Source organism: Lepidothrix coronata, unplaced genomic scaffold (assembly GCF_001604755.1).
Source record: "Lepidothrix coronata isolate B3197 unplaced genomic scaffold, Lepidothrix_coronata-1.0 Scaffold52, whole genome shotgun sequence".
Lineage (NCBI taxonomy): Eukaryota > Metazoa > Chordata > Aves > Passeriformes > Pipridae > Lepidothrix > Lepidothrix coronata.
Genome location: NW_016690232.1, coordinates 1,676,115 through 1,695,750, shown reverse-complemented (window position 1 = coordinate 1,695,750; position 19,636 = coordinate 1,676,115). Strand labels below are relative to the sequence as shown.

Genomic DNA, 19,636 nt, shown 5'->3' with positions numbered 1-19,636 from the left:
AGCTGGGGGCTTGCTGGCAAGGTCACGGTCACAAACAAAAGGGTAGCTAATTAACTGCTCAGTAACTTCTGTTTTTCTTAATTCTTGTCAGCAGTGGATCACCAATGCATGGCTGTTCTCTAATGTAATTTTTTTTATATACAAATATTTATATACAAATGTCTCTCTGTGTAAAAATAATATATTAAAATATATACTATACAGAGTATATATTGTATATAACGACATATTCTTCTTAATATATAATGCAGGTATATGCATTTTAAAACAAAAATCTTAATAAAATGTTTTCTATTGCATTTCCTCTGCATAGCCAATCAGCAGTTGCTATAAATGCAGAACTTCTAGTCTGTTCTGCCCTTTCTCTTTTCAACTTTCACTCCCAGCTATGTTCCCCTGTGTATTATCCCCAATAACTCCTTTACTCTTTTATGCCATCTCCTTTTAAATATTTATGAACTTCTACCATCTGTTCTGCTACTTTAGACAAAACTAATTTTTATATATTTAACTTGCAAGACAGTCCCTTTTTTCTTCTGAAAATAGAGGGTTTCTTTTTTGCTTTGAAATATGTCAATATCTCTCAGGTGAATTTTCTAAAAATGAGGTGTAATATTCAGAGTGAAGCCAAATAGATTTCTTGTCATGCAGTTTCTCAACAGTATTGCTTTCTGTGGATGCTCTTACTCTGCAGAGGGACACTGGACCTCGAATTAAACAGGAATTCACAATGTGATAAGCTCATAAAGCAAAAGGCAATGTAATTTAGACTGCAGATGCAAAAGGATATTGCAGACAAGAGAGCCTGGTGGTCCTGCTGCTGCTCTTGGATTATAACGTATGTAGGTAGGGCTTTGTGTTTGAGAGGTTGTGGTGCTCATTCAATAATGGCTGTCTGGAGTGGTGTCTTATCCTTCAGCACTGTACCTCAGCAAGGTAATTGTTGTTCCTATCTAGAGAATACAATAAAATCAGCAACTTACCTCCCTGCTTCGGGAAAAGATTTCTGTCTCTACCCATGTCTCTGGCTCTTTTTGTCTCTGGCTCTGATTTCCAGTCATGGTTGATTCTGTGAGTGTTATACCTTAACTTACATATTGTTTAATTGATGAAATGGGAATCAGATTTTCCTCCTCTTTCAATCTCCTTTCACGCCTATCAGGAAAAGTAGCAGTTGTGTATGTGATTTATTAAATGCTGCATGAACGTTTCTGCTGCTTTTTTGCTGTTAATACCTCTAAATGTGGCAACAATTAAGTGTTTCTAAGATTTTGGATTATTTCTACTCAAGTTTCAGTACGAGGTCTGGCACGTAGGTAGCGCATGCATACCTGGAAGAAGATTATTTTCTTGGCTTGTAATAGCAATACACGGTGTAGGGATCTAAATATCAATGTTATTGATTTGTCCTTATCATGTTACTGAGCCCATTCCTGTTTCAAGGCTTGAACCATAATGATTCACTTGTCACCCCGAAAATAAATTACTTGATGTAGGCTGTCACAAGACCTATGCAGAAGCAAATCAGCTGATTGACTGAAACCTATTCCAGCAGTAGCTGGTGTAGAATTGTTGGCAGGGAGAGACCCCAAAGGATATCAGATTTAAACTGTTTTATCTTTTTTTTCGTCTCTGGCTGCCTTCCATTGATAGGACTCTTGTTGTGATGTTAATAAGAAAATGTAGGAGAGAGGAGGAAAATAATAAGAAAGAGAATAGAAGCTGCCTTCAAGGGTCACATACATGTTACACAATGAAAAATAACAGCTCTGTGTGAAGCATTAGAGTTGGTATTTTTTAACTTGAGGCTGTGCCCCAAATTTATTAATGCAGGTAACTGAAGCGTGGAGAGTCATACAGGTAATTGATGTGAGGTTATCAAGTCCTAAACCAACATCTTAGAAAAAACACTTCTGTCCTAGATTGGACAAACATTTATGTGCCTCTTCCAAGAATAACCCTGGTTTTGGGACAGACATTTGTAGTTGACGTGACTGAACCAAATGTCTGTGTATACGGTTTTGTGGTGCAGCCCTTTGGTTGAAAAGCACTAATGTGCTTTCCTGGTGAAAGGAAAAAGTATAAAACCAGTTAAGTTCTGCATTTAGGCAATTACTGAAAAAAATGGTTTAGTTGTTTTCTGTAGCACTGTCTCTGTCAGTGGGAGTGGTGTTAAAGCAGCAGCGGCAGCCTGAATGCACAAAGAGATTCCACCTTCTCACATGCCTCGTTCTGCCACCCTCCAATGTGAATGCAGGGCTTGGAGACCTTTCTTCATGCAGGTGTAGTCTCAGTGTCTTTCTCCTTCTAGTGTGTACCCAAACATAGCCTTCAGGCTGTTGTGGAAGTCATATTCTGGTTTTACTAATCTTACAGGCATCCTATGTACTTGCTTCTTTTTGATGACACTCTGGTTGTGTAGCTGGTGCTTTTTGGGATTAGGATGTCTGAAGTGATGGAGGCTGAGACATCCAATTTTGTGTGGCTTTTCTCTCTTTTGCTTTGATCTAAGTGATATCAGAAGGGCTAAGAACAGAAAGGGAAGAATGAACTGCTCCATACAATCTTTATTTAGTCTCCAAAATGTATTGATGTAAAACATGAATTTTAGCTGTACATCTGTAAATGTAAATGAATACATTCTATTTACAGTATTTTATCTGAGAATCTCAAAGCGCTTTGACAAGCTTGCAAACGCTGCCTCGCAAAGACACGTGAAGCAGGGAAATACTGTTCTCCCTGCTGTGCCCCTTTTGTGAAGCCAATAGGGAATAGTTCAGAGAAGATAATGCTTTGTTTCTTGGTTGTCCTCTGCTGGAGGAGCAAGACTTTTTTTTTCTTCCCTGTTTCATTGTGCAGAGGTCTATTGCAGCGTGGAAAACTTAAAGGTGTAACACCGCTCTTTCTTCTGAGCTGTGCTAGTTAAAATGGCGATCTTCAACATTTTGTTGGAGAAAGCTCCTCTTCAAAAAGCATTGTTTATAGGGGTCATTAGACCTGTTCTTAGAAGTGGGTATTTCCAGGAGCCTGGAGAGTTGTGAGAAGAGCTCACCTCTCTGTTGCCTGGATAAGGAATTCAGACAATTGCATTCACCTAGAGGTAAATGGCATAAATGTGCCTCACAGAGGATTTTGAATTGTTTTTATTACTGAGGCTTTATTTCTTAATTGTTCTGGTGCATTTAGCACGGATGATTCCTTTAATAACAGGAAACATTCACTAGGTGGTATTAAGTTTATAATTATTTCTAACAACAAAAATTTTATCACCGTGCTGTGGGTCAAATGCTAGCCAGTCATCTGGTGGAGTGATTTCAGTCTCCTGTGGGGCTCAGGATTATCTTCAGGTTGGGTTTTTTTGGGGCAGGGGCTTCAGTTCATGTTGACAGGCTTCCAGTGCCTTCTTTCTGCATGTGCTTTATTACCTTAATCTCTTCAGTTGAGACTGATCTTCTGCAGAATACAGCCCAGAAGTCTGCATTTCGTGGTCCCAGTTCTAGCATAACTCACTGCTCCTTCACAACAGAAACCTCTTTAAGAGTTCCATTCCTGATACAAGAACTAGAAATGGTAGTTTGCCACACCATCAGTATTCTCACTACCTTATTTGCATCTTTCTCTTCAGCTTCATTAATTGCTTAATGATTCATCCTCTTACTCATTCGATTCTCTTGTTAATAGCTGTAGCAGGCTTTGGTTATATCAAGCAAGTTTAATTAACATATCGTCAACAATTACGAGCTTTTTGCTTCTCATATGATGAAAACATTATCTGCCTGAATTTTATTATTACTGCCACTTTGAAACTTGACCTTAGCTTTGGAGGAGGACAGTTTCTGGTGTTTGCTGCATCTTCATTAATTGTAGTGTTTCAAAATCCTGAAGTTTGGCACAACTACAGTATGTTAGTCCTGCTGATCAGCATGGTTTGGTGATCAGCTTTCACCTGGGCATCCCTTCCACTTGTGTTTAAATACAAGCTTGATAATGGTCGTGGAGAGGACAGTGGAGTCAGGCCATCACCCTCCTTTCTGATCTCAGTTCTTTGAATGTGCTTTGTTGGGATTTACTGATGGATTTCAGACTCTTTTACTGCCTTTTTGGAGGATAAATCCAAGGTTTAGAAGGGAAGCAACGTGCCTGATGTTAAGCCATAAAGCTTTAATTTTCTTTTACTTCAGTCTTCTGCTCTGTCGAGCAATGCCTCTTGTAACAGTGTTCATCTGTGAGGGCTGTTTGTTTTGCAGTGTCTTTGGTAATGTTTGCACATGGAGTTTGCTAGTGAATCATTGGCAAAAGTTCTTTTGCTGCAGGTTACTATAGTGACATCCCAGAGCAAAGTAGTGTGTGAATGTACCCTCTTTCAACTGCCCCTTTGTTAAACGTGCCTGCAGATCTCCTGCCATCTGTGGTGTCAGAACTTCGTGCCATGCTGATAAGCACTCTGAAACACTTTAATCTTTGTAAGAGCTGGGTGAATTAATAAGCAAAGGGAGATGAAAACCTTATCAAGCTTGTTAATTGATCTGAATGCCTTTTTCTTCGCCTCCTGTGCTGCTTTTGGGCTGTGTATGAGCTGCTCAATGTACTGCAGCAACAACTACTTACAGTGTTCCTATGCCACTTGGCCTCCTGAGCTTTCTCTGCTGCAGAAAGGTCCTGAGCTTTACAGTGAGAACACTATCAGAAGTTTTTCCTCGACTGGACAAACACTCTCGTGCCTCCTTACACAACATGTGTGTGGTTCCTGTAGTTCATTCACAGCAGAACCTATTTTGTCTCTATAGAAATGGAGCTTTCCTGAGCTGTGTATCTCAGGACCTGATTTGACATTTTCTGATAAGAAGGGTGACCTTCTGGCTTCCAGGGCAGTGTCAGCTTTCCAGCGGCATTTGGGTTTGTTCTGGAGCTGGGAGGGACAGTTGTCTTCAGAATTATAGCACTTGGAACTCCTTTGCTTTCAGGGGTCATTGCTGAGAATGTGAAACCTAATACTGATACCCCATTAGAAAGAAATTATTTTGGCTGTATTCCCACAATGCTGTTTTTGCAGCAGTAGCCAGGCTGAAGCGTAATAAGTATGTTGGGTCACTAAAATCACTGGGACTTCTGTGTCAGTGTGCAACTAATGTGTAAGAAAATGGGTTTTTAGAAAGCCATTTAAAGATATTTCTGCTTGAATAAACAGATTCCAAATCACAGAATTTATTACTTGGAAATAAAAGGAATATACCCACTCCCTGCAGTCTTCAGGTAAAAGAATATGAGGGAAGTGTAATCAGCAGTGCAGTTCGGGGTTGTGTTCAGCAGTTGGCTCCAAAGCCAGCTTGCTCTTTGTTGCTTCTATAATGTGAAGTCCTAACAGCACCCAGGAGTCCTTGCATATTTGATAACTCCTTGTGTATTCTTGTCTGAAACTTTGTGTGTGACTTCTTCCATCTTCCTCCATTCCCCAGAAGTCCTGTTGGTGCAATATTGATACTCTGTCCTTCTCGTTCCCACCCATGCCAAGGATTTTTTTTGAATGTCTCATTTTCTGCCTCAGATACTTCTTCCTCTGCAGAGATTCTGTACCATTCCATATTACTCTCTGTGCCAAGGTTTTGTTTCCCCTGCCAAGGTTTTGTTTCCCCTTCCATTCTCAGCTCCTGCTAGTAGGATTTTCCCCCCCCCTCTTTTCCTGAAATCAGCGTTTTAAAGAGGGTATAGGATGAGGTGAGGTGATTCGGATGTTGTTATAATGTGTTGGATGTACTTGTGGGAATTGTGGCCACATGATGCAAACCTTTGCAGTAAGACAAATGGAAATATTTGTGACTGCAGTTTAGGGTTATATTCCCCTGAATAAAGCAGAGGTTGCTCTTTCTCTGTCTACATTTCCTGCTCCAGTCCCCAGCCTTCTTTTTGGAGGTTTAAGTAAAATATCCCTCATGTTAAGAACCTGTAGGTGAGATCTTTTTTTCACCTAGATTTGGATGTCTGGGATAGTTAATAAGATACCTACCTGTCCTCACTGATTTATTGTTTTCTAAAAGGTTTTGAACTCTTGTAAATGGCATCCAATTATCATTATTTTCATTACTGATGTTATTTAAATATTACTGGAGAGAGTATGTTCATGGAATTCAGGTTGCTGGTAAGTACAGCTGGTTCCGGAAACCACGTGTCGAATGAAATTTAAATCTTCAAACATTTTGGGCCATACTTTCGAAAGCCAAGTAAGAAATCACATGCCTCAATTAATGCTTGTCCTTCTTTTTGCTTTGTGTTTTAAGTAACAAGCCAAACCCCAACCAGATCAATGTAAATAATGTCAAGCCAGGAGTGGTAAATGGTACTGGAGTCCAGACACAGAACACAGGAGCAGGACGGGCCTGTGAGAGCTGTTACAGTAAGTGCAGTGCCAGCATGGCAGCTGTGTGTGCAGAGTGAGTGCTGTGTTGTAAACCTTAAAGTAACACCTGTGTTGTGGTGGGGGTGGCAGACAAGGCTTTGCAAGGGTGTGGGGGCAGAATTGAATATAGCAGCTTTTAGGCAAATCTGCTTTTGTTGGGTTTTTCGGGGTCCTGTTTTCGTTTGTTTGGTTGGTTTTTTCCTTACTGGTGTTATATTTGTAAATAGAATTATAAAGTATGAAAGGGGGAGTTAGTAAATGTTCTACATAGTTGTGGGTACCTATTGAGTGAATACTTACATTACCAAGGTGTGAATTTGACAATTTTTTCATCATTTTTTAGTAGATTTCAAAATATGTGATACTTCTATATTTGGACTGCTGCCTGATATTAGTATATAGAGTTCTAATGATTGTGTTTCTTTACGGGGAGCTGGAATGTAAGACTGTATGAGAAGTCAAGTCACATATTCTGAACTTTCTTTAGCTGTAAAATTAATGTATGGGGAGTTCCTGAAGACAATCCTCCCTCTTTGCTATGCTCTGCAGGTGTTGTTGTCTACCAGTCCTCCAAAATGAGAGCCTGCAGTTCCATTGGCAGGAAGTTTTCCCATCCTAATAGTTGTTTTTTTCTGTTTATGTTTTAAAAGGGGTGTAGATTAATTAATGTAATTGATTCTGCTGAAATCACAAGTATATTTAACAGTGGTGATGACAGTGAAGCCATTATCAGGTTTTTAAAGTCTGTTTGAGCTTTGCTCTGTCTGTGTGTGGGTTTTCTTTTGTGATGGTTCTAAAGAGAATAAGCTCTGAAAAGTGATCCCGTGTAAGGATATATATAATTTCCACCTTTGTTATCTCTAGCCACCCAGTCTTACCAGTGGTATTCTTGGGGTCCCCCTAACATGCAGTGTCGCCTCTGTGCATCCTGTTGGACCTACTGGAAGAAATACGGTGGCTTGAAAATGCCAACACGGTTAGATGGGGAGAGACCAGGACCAAACCGCAATAATTTGGTAGGTACCCACAAAGCAGGCTGGTGCTCTCACCTGGAAAGCTGGGTGTCATGGTATCTAACTGGCTGTACACTGTTCTTAAATATTTAACAGCCCAAAGAATGCCTTCAGCCTCCATTGTTGTCCTTGGGTTTGGTATTTCGTGTCTTGCAGAAGTTGGCTCCCTAGCTTCAGCTAGAAGTAATTTGTTGCCAAGTACTACCCTGAGAAAAAAAAAAACAAACACAACATCATTTGTTTAGCAAACTAGCCATCAAATGCATGGGATGACTTAATGGAGATGGGGAAAAACTGAAATGCCAGCCAGTGTTTCTGGTATTTGGTTTCCATGATTTTTGCTGTAGGGGGAAGAGGACTTTTTTTTTTTTTTTAAATCCCAAAAAGGAATTAATTATTTCCTGAAAGCTGTTTGCTTTCCCAAGGCACATTCAAAATTAGATACCCCAAATAGCTAGTGGCTTTTTAGAGATCCCTTATCTTGTTTTTCTGTTTCAGCCTGGGTTTTTTTTAATAATCCTCCTTTTTGGGTAGGTTTGAGTAAGCATTGTATGAGCTACTTCTGTTTCATTTTTCCTCTTTTATTTGAAAATCAAAATTCTTGGATTTTTCTTTGAGTTTGTATAAGTTCAATCTGGAAGCATCAGACATTGGGCTGATTGGAAAAAGTAGCTGCATCACATGGACAGGAGGATAGTGCACACTGAACTTTGGGTTTAGGTTAATTTCTTTCCTTTCTCCTTTTCTTTGCTATCATTCCCTTTCCATTTCTTCAGTTTAACCTCTGTCCTTTCCAGGCTTCTCCTAATTGCTGAGATAACTGCCAGATTTTATCAGCCTTATGCTTCTTGTTTGTTAATTAAAAAATATGTAAATAGTCAGAGAGGGGAAAGCCTTGTTCTCCCCAAACTGAAATTTCTTCCTGTTTTCCATCTGTGGGATAGGTTTGAGATAACAAGGTACTACTTGCATTATTTTTTTGGTTGATTTAGTTGCTTTTCATGAAGAATATACTGCTTAGGCTCTCTGTAGTTGCTAAGTGTCTTCCAGTAGTATTCTTTATTACGTGCAGCCAATATTTGACATCTGTGAGTGCATTTGTTGAGTTCAGAGTAAGAATTAAAAATAGTTCTTGTAATTTTGAGCCAAAACCTTTCCTGCATGCAGTATGTTTGCTTTGGGAAGCGAGTTTGTGGTGTATATTTTCATCATGCAGCCCTTCCTGATTTTCTTCTCCTTATGAAAGTTTTGTTATAAGGAGCTTGCATTGTGCATCCAGAGCAACCCTAAGCACCCAAAGTTGCAGAGTCTTTCTGTTGTCTCTATAAACACTACATCATGTGATAGCACCAGGTAACTTCTTTGGATCCCTGCCTTAAAACTTGGGACAGAAATAAATACTTCCCTGTGAAGTGAAAAGGTTTACCTTCATTTTATCCTTTGAGATATTTTCGATAAGATTTGGGAAATGGGGAATAGCTGGGCTGAAAGTATTTTTATCTGCGATGCCATTTCTGTTTTCATGTCTGAGAGTCAGTAGTTGAAAGTGATTTTATATCACTTTTTTTCTTTCTCTTCTTTAAAACCATACTTTCTGATTATTTTTTTAGAAACAGTTTTTATTTTGCTTTCTCTTTAGAGTCCTCACGGTGTGCCAGTACGAAACAGTGGGAGTCCCAAGTTTGCTATGAAGACACGACAAGCTTTCTATCTCCATACAACAAAACTGACAAGAATTGCCAGACGTTTATGTCGAGATATCTTGCGCCCTTGGCATGCTGCAAGACATCCCTATCTGCCTATTAACAGTGCAGCAATCAAAGCAGAATGTGAGTGATGCTGCAGCTGGGACCTCCTTGCAAAGGAGCTCTTTGAGACCTCTTTCCTGTAAAGTTCGAGTTGCAGCTTGTTGAGATGCTCTCTTGCATGTAGCTAGTGGTTTCACAAAATCTAGCTATACTTGCAAAGCCTTCTAACTGATTGTTGGCTAGGCAAATAACTTTGAAAATTCATATAGTTGTCTGTTTTAATTTATTCATGTTTGCTGTTACATCGAGTTGTTCTCCTGCATTTGTGTCATGTTGCCAAGACATGCTTGCCACCTGTAAAATTTCTTTTAATGGGAGAGCTTTTTCAGGACACTGGAGTTATTAATTTAGTTTTGCTCTGGTATCTAAATGTCTTTACCCTCTAATTATTTTTCTGTGTTTTACAGGCACAGCACGTTTACCTGAGGCATCAGAAAACCCATTGCTATTAAAGCAAGTGGTTCGAAAGCCTTTAGAAGCAGTACTCCGGTATTTAGGTATTAAAAAAAACAAACACCACCAAATGCAAAAGCCCCCAGCCATAGAAAACACCCTCCTGGCAATTCTGCTGACCATCTGGTTCTTCCATTTGGTTCTAAATTTAGATGCTCATTCTGGACTAAAAAAAGCCCAACAAAAAAAAAATCCCCCAAACAAAACAAAACCGAACATGAAAACCTTCCCAGTAACTTGACCTTTTTCCTTTTCCTGCTTAATCTGACAGACCTAGTGGCTCCACACTCCACTCCGGGCTGATCGACCTGTATCAGAAATTTTTTCATGTGAAGGGAGGGATGTGTTGGCTTCTGTTGTATGTGGGTACAAGCTACCAGCTGCTAACAGAGGCACAAACGTAATATTTTGGGAATATTTGGTTGTCCACTTTTCCAATTTTTGGGCTGTCTGGAGGCAGTTCATACAGTTGAGTCCTCCAAGAAGCCTCTTGGATTTAGAACAGCACTGTGTCTCACAGCTTGTGACTCAGTTGCTGACCGTTCTGTTCTGAAACTAGGCAAGGGGACTGTATGTCCATTCTTTACTTTCCCCTTGTTTTTTGGAATTTTTTTTTATTATTATTATTTTTTTAATTACAATTTTGTAGAGGACTTGGGCCTCATCAGCTGATCTGTGGGAGAGTACTGAATATCTCCATCCAGGACTTGGGTGTAAGTTTTAGGTGCTGGAAGCATCTAGAGTGATGCTACGTGACATGGCAGTGCTGACTCCAGATGAATGCAGAATCGTTTTCCCTGGTGTTGCCGGTTGCTGTTGATACCCTGCAGACATTTCCCGGGTTGTTCCAGCAGCCAAACGCGAGTCTAACCGCAGAAAGCCGGCTCGGATGGGGGCTCTTTGAAGGCTCCCGGCCTAGCAAGGAAATTGATTGCCTTCTTATTTAGATAAGCAACACTGGAGCTGATTTTAGGTTTCTTTGAACATTTTTGTTTATGCAATATTGTAAGGCTGAGGGTGTATTAAATATTTACTGCTTCTCTGTTGAGTGTTGTACTTCTGCTGTAAACTAATGGGATACACAGATTGAGGAACCCTTGGATACTTGCAGTGCAGCAAAAGAAAGCCAATAAAGGGAGAAGTTTGCTGTTGGATAAAATCGTTCTTTTAATAGTTGTACAGAATGCAACAGTAGATTTTGAGTTTTCATTGCACTGTGTCAGGGTCTCCATTGGATTATTGAGGTAATGACAGAAATGGAAGGAGGCTGATGCACTGGTAAGAAATGGAGGGATGCTTGTGGACTGGCAAGAATGTATTTTTGGAGATGTTGTGCTTAGTGGACTTGAAGTTATATGTTACTCTGCTGTTGGGCCTGTAAGAGAAAAAACTCAGTTGAAGATCCCATTTACTGCTGCTGGTAACTTTCTCAAAATCTTTTCAGTTGAAGAGCGTGTGCTTCATCTCTGCCTTGGCCCAAAGCTTAAATTCAGACTCCATGGGTTCTTTGTAGTGGGTCTTTGAATCCTCACTTGTTTGGCTAGTTAAAAAATTTTATTTTTTATAAACCTTGCAAAACTGGCAAAGTTGTAATTTCCCCAGGGTTAAGGAGTGTTTCATGACTGTCCAAAGTTGGCTTTTAATATACAGCACCCCCAAAATCACTCCATGTTGTCAGAGAACAGTATTATGGAAATAGATACAAAGTGCTTTTGTTATCAAATCTTATTTTAGGATGATATAATGACATTGATTTAAACATCTTCAGTAGCGGTGAATTTCTAAATGTATGGATATGCTTTGTATCCGTAGCAAATGCAAGTCAAAATTATTGACTGAGATCACTTGTATATAAAGGGAGGTATACTTGGTCACCTTGGAAGTTTGCAGGGTGTTTTCGGATTTATAATTCCAGTATCTTTGCTAATAAAAAAATACCACTTTGCTCTTTTTCAACAGAGTCTCATCCATGTCCTCCGAAACCAGATCCTGCAAAGAGCTTGTCCAGTTCTCTCAACAATTTGACTCCTGCTAAGTTTACGCCTGTCATTAACAATGGGTCCCCAACTATCCTGGGAAAAAGAAGTTACGAACAACACAATGGAATGGATGGTAAATATTTTTCCACAAAATGTATATTGTCTGTATAGGCTTTTCCTTCTGTCCTTTCGGTATACAAAGGGATGATGTAAACCCACAGTCCTTTATATAAATTCCAAGTTTCTTATTCTTGAGGGAGGCTATTTTTTCCTGTGGTACAAATCGCCTGTCCCACTTCTCCTTCTGGGTGAGACACATGATGTGGACTGCCTGGGAGGTGCATGCACACAGAAGTTGCTGTGCTAGTGGAACTCTGCCTGGCTTGGCCAATCTTGCAACTGGGATAGTGAAGGAGAAACTTGAGTTTTTAAGTTAGTAGTACAAAGAATAGCTTAATAGCTTTTTCCAGTGATGTTTCCTTTTTCTTTTGAGGTTTACAGCTTTTTAACCTGTAGGTAGTAGCTATGCAGTTCCCAGGTGGCTTTCTAATGTGTGGGTCACCTGGCTTTCAGCAAAGCTACCAGGGGCTGCATGGCCACAATAAAGGCAGGCTGCTGCTTAGCTGAAGGAGGCAGAGGAGCCAGATCTGGCATGGCATAAACTTGTTCCTGCCTTGGAGCAAGTGACTCAACAGGGAGGGAGAGCTAGAGAGTTTTTCTCATTTTTACCTTTAATTTTAACTTTATATGTAGCTTATCTGAAATATAATTACAAACATTTGATATCTGATTGTGTTTTAACATTAAGAACTTTTAAAACTGCTGCTGTTCAGGTTGCTGATGTGATGTTTTTCTCTTTTCTGTTCACTTGTGCTCTATCAGGCAACATGAAGAAGCGCCTGTTGATGCCTAGCAGGGGTAAGACCTTGAAGCTGCGCTCAGCTTATGCTAGGAGAGTGATTTTTAGTTTCATCTGCTGGCTTGTCTGTGCTTTGTGGCTAATGAGTCTGTGTGCACCTTCTGTGTTGATGTCTAAGTGTTCCTGGGTAACCACTTCCACCCATGGTTATGCTGTTCACCTTTCAGGCTTTTCACATGCAGGCGACAAGTCGTACAACCCTACTGAAGACACAAAATCCTGTATTCATAATTGATTACTAATTCCTCCAGTTGACAGAGCAGTCTTCTAGCAGTTCTGTGAAACTGCTGGCAGCTGTGATGGTTGGTTTGAAAATAGGTGTTGTTTCACTGACTTTTAAGAAAACAAAGTTTCACGGATCTCGAACTACTTCGAATTCACTCTGACCAAAAGAAATAGAAGACAGTATTTACATCAAGTCTCAAAGTCTCTGTATTTTCCACTGAGAGTGGACAGTCTCACTGGTGAGAGACTCTCTTCTCTGCTGGCAGTAGAAGATTATTTTCAAAATTTCCACTGCTTAAAAATTAATCTGTTCTGAGTACTGAACAGACCTCAGAAGCTTTCATTCGTGATAATGCAGGAAATGTATACATGATGTCACTTTACCAACTTCAATGGAACAAACCCATTTTGAATAGTTAGGCTAAGCAAGTGTCATTGTGAGACAGGCAAACACAAAAACTTAAGCTTACCTGTTCCCATGAACTGGCCAACACTGCATGCCCTGATGTTGAGCTTTGTGATTAATGGCTGAGGCAGCGGATGGTTACCAGTATTTACATGCATGCATATATGAGTGCATGTGGAGAATACAACAGTGAGGACAGTGGTCGTTCTACTGTCTGGCTGTCTTTGGGAATTTATGCCTTGATACCACGTTGCTGAGTTTTCATGTACTTTGTAACTTGTCTTTTGGGAAGAATAACAGAGCCCTGCTGCCTTGGTCAGTTCTGCTTCCTTGGAAGCTTTGTCCACTAATGAGGGATGTAGATGAAGAGTAGCTCATTGAATTTCCACAGCTCCCAGTGACTACCTGCTTATGGGCATGGCGGCTGCTCCCTGCTAAATGTCCTCCTCAGCACGGGGACTGCTGAGTTGCTCAGCAGATGATGCACTTGTGAAGCTCAGAGATGTTGTGGCTCAAAGGAGGGAAGTAGAAGAACAGATCCTTCTCTCAGGAAGGCTCTCTCTGCACTGAGCACTGGACTTAATAACCCAAGACGATTCTCTGGAAATGGAGGTTTCTTATTTTAGTGTTCCAAGATACAGAACACTGCTCGTATAAGTATTTGATTGGATATATTTCAGTCATAACTGTCGCTGAAGCAGTTTGCAAAAAGATTTTGGAGGAGTACCTGTTCAGGCTCCTCAGAATACGTGTTTCTCTGAAGCAGATGTGTGTAGCTGTGCAGATCTCCCTGAGCACCTGCTGCTTTACCTGCTCAATCTGTTCTCAGCCAGCCACTGAAATACTTGCAGTAGTACTTGTCTCTGTAACTGCTAGGTAGGAGAGTAGAGTTCAGTCCCAAAATCTGTTTACCTGCTGAGGGAGTGAGTGTTAACTGAATATTTTTGTGAGCAGTTCAGCTTAAACTTGTTGGTTGAGATTTATTTGGGAATGTAGAATGTTTGCCACGCTGCAGTTTGACATCTGAAATACTTCCTGACCCTGGGTTGCTGGAAGCTTTGCCAAGACAGGGAAGGAAGGGAACCACCTGCAAAGAAACAAAGTTTAAAGAACTTGGATCGAGATCTGCTGGGCACAGGGAAACAGATGGTGAAAGTTTGGTGGATCTCTTTCTGTCCTGTTCCCATTTTGCGTGTTAGTGCCCCTTAGCACAGGTTCCCAGTTGCCTTGCATGTGAGCTGGTAAGCCTTGCTGGCTGGTGGGCATGGCTAACACTGGTTTCCTGCACCATACAAGAAGTGGGATCGTGGTGCTGAGAATGGAGCCATATAGGTTTATAATCTGGGAGGGCTGTTGGCAGGAAGGGAGAGGAAGAGCATGAGTTGAAACTGTTCAAAAGAAGCGGCAAACAGCAGTGAGAGTAATGAAGCCTTTTGGCCGGAATTTAGGAGCCAGCAAGTGAGTTACTATAAAAGGATAGAAATAAACCCATCTATCCAGAATTCTGGATTATAGCTGACCTAAAGTAGAAGAAAGGATTAATGAGGGTAAACTGAATTGGTAGAACCGATCAGATTCTGCATTTACATGGGTCCTATAGGTACTATGGGAAATTGTGGGGGTTTCTGTGTTGTTTTTTATGTTTCTCCTCTCCCCTTAGTGATACCCAGTGACATACTGGCTTAGGTCACTGTAGGAGTGTACTGCAAAGAAAAGCTGGTGTTCCAACAACTGCACAGAGGCTGAAAATACTATTTCTGCACAAATTTAGGTGCAGGAAGACACTATATCCACCTATGCTGAAGTAGTTTTCAAGGAGATGTTAACCTACTGCAATGTTGTATGGGTTATCCAGGTTTTTCTCTGCTTCCTGCTGCTGTGCTGTGTTGGTGGCACCTGCAAGACACCTTACAGTTTGGACAGGTCACTGTGTCAAAGTCTCTGACAGGTGACAGTGGACAGCTGTTGTGGTGGGCTTTAGCTGAACTCTCTTTGCTGGTGATAGAAGTCTTTTGGTGCTGGGCTGTTACTTCCAAAATCAGAGGAGAAGTATGTACACTGTCAGTTATGGCTGCTTGCTGAGCTGATGACATGTGATGAGTTTGTAAGGCTTCCTCATGGCCAGGTTGTAAAGCAATATATAATCAAGAGATTTATTTGCAGGAAATAAGCCAAGTAGCAGCTTGTATTTTTGCTGAGTGTAAATCATTAAGATCCATGTTTATGCATGGTAATTGCTGAATTTTAAGGAGTACTTCAGGTTTTTCCTTTGGAATTTTGTTGTTTAATTGCTTGGTTTTTTCTCTTGCTACTGTAACTCCACTAAGTAATTTTAACTTTTCTTTTTCTGACTCATCTCTACTTAATCCTTGAGACCTTAACTTTTTCAGGCTTTGAATATGATTTGTCTGGCCAGGCATCTTGAGTTTTGACTGATGCCTGAATTCCAAGCGCAGGAAATTATTCTTAATCTCATCTCCTCACTACCTGCACTCTATTTTATAAGAAGGGTGTAGTCCTTTCATCTATTTTGTTTTCCTCCTCTTTAAATCATCTTGGAGGCATCACTAGGCGTACAGTGCCCTTCCCAGCTCTCCTTCAACATTAGATTAGCATGGACAAATTGCTGCAGGATCCTATTTTTGGAGCATGAAAAGTACAAGGAGTCTCCTAAGCTGTCAAATACAGTGAGATTTAAAAAAATTACCAGTTTATTGCTTTTTCACTAATGCTCTGGAGCTTGACTCACAATCTTCACCATGAAACTTCCCCTAGAGAGATAGAGAGGATGTTTTATGTTCTGGAACCTGTTTACTTGATTCCTTACACCTATCCAGTGTGGGATCCATGTGGTACTTGTCTATGCAAATTCCTGCTGGGGGAAGGGAGGGAGCATTGTTAGATTTTTATTTTTCCCCCCTCTCTTTTATACCATGTTAGCTTTCATGTAATCAAATTTGTTTTTCAGGGTCATCACATGCACTCTAAAATTGGCAGAAAGAGGGAGGACATGAATGAGTAGCTGGAATAAAGGGAAGGCTTTTCCCAGCAATAAACTTGCATTGATAACATGGTAGTGGATCGAATGCTGAAAATTGGAGAGGGTTTATAGAAGAGCTGTGAAAACGGTGAAGGGACTGGAAAACACACTGTATAATGGAAAATGCTTTTACCAAAGTGGAAGTTGTAGATGTTTGTCTCTGCTGACAGGAGCAGCAGAAGTATAATAATAGAGGGCTTTTTGTCTAGCTGGGAATCTAATAATGAGCTGCAGTAGCCAGAAGGTACAGTAGAAAAATTTTGGCTGGAAACAAGCTGCAGATTTTTGAGCGAGGTTAATTAACTGTTGGAATACCTTGCTTCTGCTGCTGGGGATTTCTAAACCCAAATGGAATGTCAGTCCAATTTAACGTATTCTGGTTCATTGTCTCTCACCTCGTTTTTGGGAAACGTGAATGAACTTCTAGAAATTGAAGCATTCATCAGCCTAGCATGGCTTTAGTTCAGTTATCAAGAGATGAGCATGACAGTGGAAAAACTGTTCTTGAGCAGAACCAGCTATTGAAGTGGGAAAGTAGGGAAGTTCTGTAACATCAGCTATGTGAGGGACCAGAATTATCTCAGAGGTTTTTTCCCAGCTGATTTAGACCTTGCAGAAAATGCATCAAAATTCTGCCTTTATCAGCAGTGGCCCCAGTTGTCCTTCCAAAGCTGAGGAGGGTGTATTGGTCCTTTAGTGAAAAGTGCTATACAGGGGGCATGGGGCAAAAGTCCTGGCCTTAGCTGTTGATATCCAAACCACAGTAATGCTGACTATTAACAAGAGAGAAAATGTTCAGTGTTTTTTAATGGAATGACTGTTTCTTGCCAGCAGCAGGGAAGAATGGCAAGTTCCTTGAAAAGCTTGTGCCTGTGCAACTTCCTTGCTTTAGGTTATTTGACAAAAGTACTGATTATTTTTGAGAATTTTACTTAGGATTTTGTATTCAGATGTTAGGTGAAATTTTTTCCACTTGCCTTCAGTTTAGCTGTGATACTGTGTTTAGTTTCTTTTGGTGTTATGGATAAAGATCTGAAAATGAAATCAGCAGATGGGCATCATGCTCTATGGATCAGCTACTAAAAACTATTTTATCTAGGAGCGATGGGATGGAGTAAGGTGCAGATGTTGACTGAGAGGCGAGTGTATATCCCAAGGCAGTGGTAGAGAGCAGGTGTAATTAATGTGAGAGGAAATGAATGTGTAACAGTGCAAGGGCAGAATTGCAAATTCCCAGATAGTACAAAGCCTGAATTTGTAATTGAGTGGAATCTACCTATGTGACACATATCATTCATATATATATATATATATGTATATATATATACACACACACATATATGTATATGATGTATAATGCTCCTAACTCTAAGAATAGTGAATAATTCAGTGCTTTCTAGTTTACATAGCTTGGATCAGCAAATCCTAAAGCAGTGAGATGTGCATGGTTTTGTTGCCTCTTTTTAACCACTTAGTGTGTTACAGCCAGGCTGGATATATATATATGATGCTCTTTTTGGAATGCGAGTGGATAGTATTGATTGGCTCAACTGTGAGACAGATGGCAGCTCTCCATTCTCAACATCCTTGTCCAAGGGTAGCTGCTGACTTCTTGGAGTTGGCTGTCACTATCCAGAAAGTATTAGCAGGGTCCTTGAAGTACTTGTAGCAGGAGGTACAGCTTTGCATGAAGAGACACATCTGTGAGGTGGTTACAGTAAATTAGTGAGACCTGTTAGACCAAGCATTTTAGGAAATGCCGTCCAAATCCAATGAAGTTAATATCCAGGGGTTAGTGGAAAGAGGTGGGTAACAAACTAATACTTACTCATCCGAAATTAAAACCACTCTTTGCAAAATCTCTCATTTGGAGTTACTGTGTGTTTAATGTTGTCTTGGGTTTATCTGTGCAACAGAGAACTGTGATCACTTCTGTGTTTCTTTACAACCAAACCAGTCTGTATATCTCTATTTGTTGCATGGGGCTGGGCTGTATTCTGAACTACGTCAATCTTTCCCTTTTTTAACCTTAAACCTTTTTTTTCCTTTTCCTTTGCCAATCTTGGTAGGAACTTACCTAGGTAAGTAAATTGCAAATTTAACATTGTTTTTATGTACCACAGAATTTGAAGGAAATGTTAGTCTAGGTGGTGTTTGGTACAATTTATGTTCTGTTCTGCTTGTTGCACTTGCATTCCTGAAAGTTTGTAGCCTCTGATTGTTAGAAGGTGGACACTCAATCTGCTCACAGCAATAACACACTCTTGGTAGTTATAAGAAAGGGAGGGGTGCTAAAGTGTTCTTGCAAGCTTGCAAAAAGTGTATGTATGTATATGCCAACACACTGAGACTGCCTCAAGTGAACCAGTAGCCTGGAATTGAAATCCTTGTTCATCAAGCCTCATTCATGCATGAATTTTTATATGTTTTTTCTAGCTTGCTCACAAATATGATACTGTTGATGTTTTTGTTACTGCTGGGAAGGATGAAATCCCAGGAGGAGGATTCCTTTTGGAAAAGGAACATGCATATAAAGAGTGTATGGAGTTTTGAAAGGAATGTATTTTAGTGGAGTAAAGTTGCTGGTTGTGAAAGTGTACGTGAAATTCTCTACATTCACTGTGACTGGAGATGCACTTATGAATCTTGCTGCATATTGCATGCTCTGCATGATACTTCTCGTTGGTAAACAGAAGGTAAAAAACAAAATGCCATCTGACTAATTGCTTGATGAAGGACCCATATTTTTGTGTGTGGTAGGTACTCTGAAGACTGAAGTTAGTAACTTTGCATAAATATAAATTTAACAACTCCAGGTTGTGTCCAGTGGCTGGAATCTGGGCTACCCTTCCTCCTTGATACTTGGGTCAGTTTTGTACAGACTTGTGTCGAACTATGAAATGGACTGTAAATATCCAGCAACAGTGTTGTATGTTCACACATGGAAAAGCACTGGAAGGTTTCTACCCAAGCAGAAAATTGTCCATGCTTCAGCTTCTTGAAGCTTGCTGTAGTAACTTCATGGGAACATCCCTGCACTCCAGCCTGTGCTGGGCATGCTGCCGAGGGTTTAGGCTCTTCCGCTTCTGAAAATGGCAGTTGTGTTGCGTGTGGTGTTGGCAAAAAAGCAGGCAGAAACTGAGCAGTGGGAGTGATTTTTGTATGCTGCCATTGAGATGCTGAGGTCCCCTCTCTAGAGTCGCAGGGGATGGGACTGGATCAGCAAAGAGCATGTTTAGTGTCAGGCTACCAGTGGGAACAGATGTGCTGGTTTGCTTTCCATTGGGAAATGAGATTCCACCACTCCACTCGATGTTGTTGGGTGCCACCTATCCCCTGCTCCCTCAGTGTGCTCTTGGGGTGGTGCTCTAATTGCTGCTGGAAGTTTAGGTATTCTCT

General features: G+C 40.5%; 1 protein-coding gene across 3 annotated transcripts in view; it reads left to right on the top strand.

Moving 5' to 3' along the window:
* MTA1 (metastasis associated 1) overlaps window positions 1-19,636 on the top strand; it is a 61,972-nt gene that overhangs the window by 29,621 nt on the left and 12,715 nt on the right. For 2 of the 3 annotated variants that reach the window (XM_017815766.1, XM_017815765.1), the window contains exons 11-16: window positions 6,276-6,391; window positions 7,259-7,410; window positions 9,047-9,236; window positions 9,623-9,712; window positions 11,628-11,780; window positions 12,530-12,565. In XM_017815766.1, coding sequence (XP_017671255.1) covers window positions 6,276-6,391; window positions 7,259-7,410; window positions 9,047-9,236; window positions 9,623-9,712; window positions 11,628-11,780; window positions 12,530-12,565 — 737 coding nt within the window. Of the gene's footprint in view, window positions 1-6,275; window positions 6,392-7,258; window positions 7,411-9,046; window positions 9,237-9,622; window positions 9,713-11,627; window positions 11,781-12,529; window positions 12,566-18,306; window positions 18,319-19,636 lie in introns of all 3 variants that reach the window. The other variant, XM_017815764.1, reaches the window with a different exon arrangement.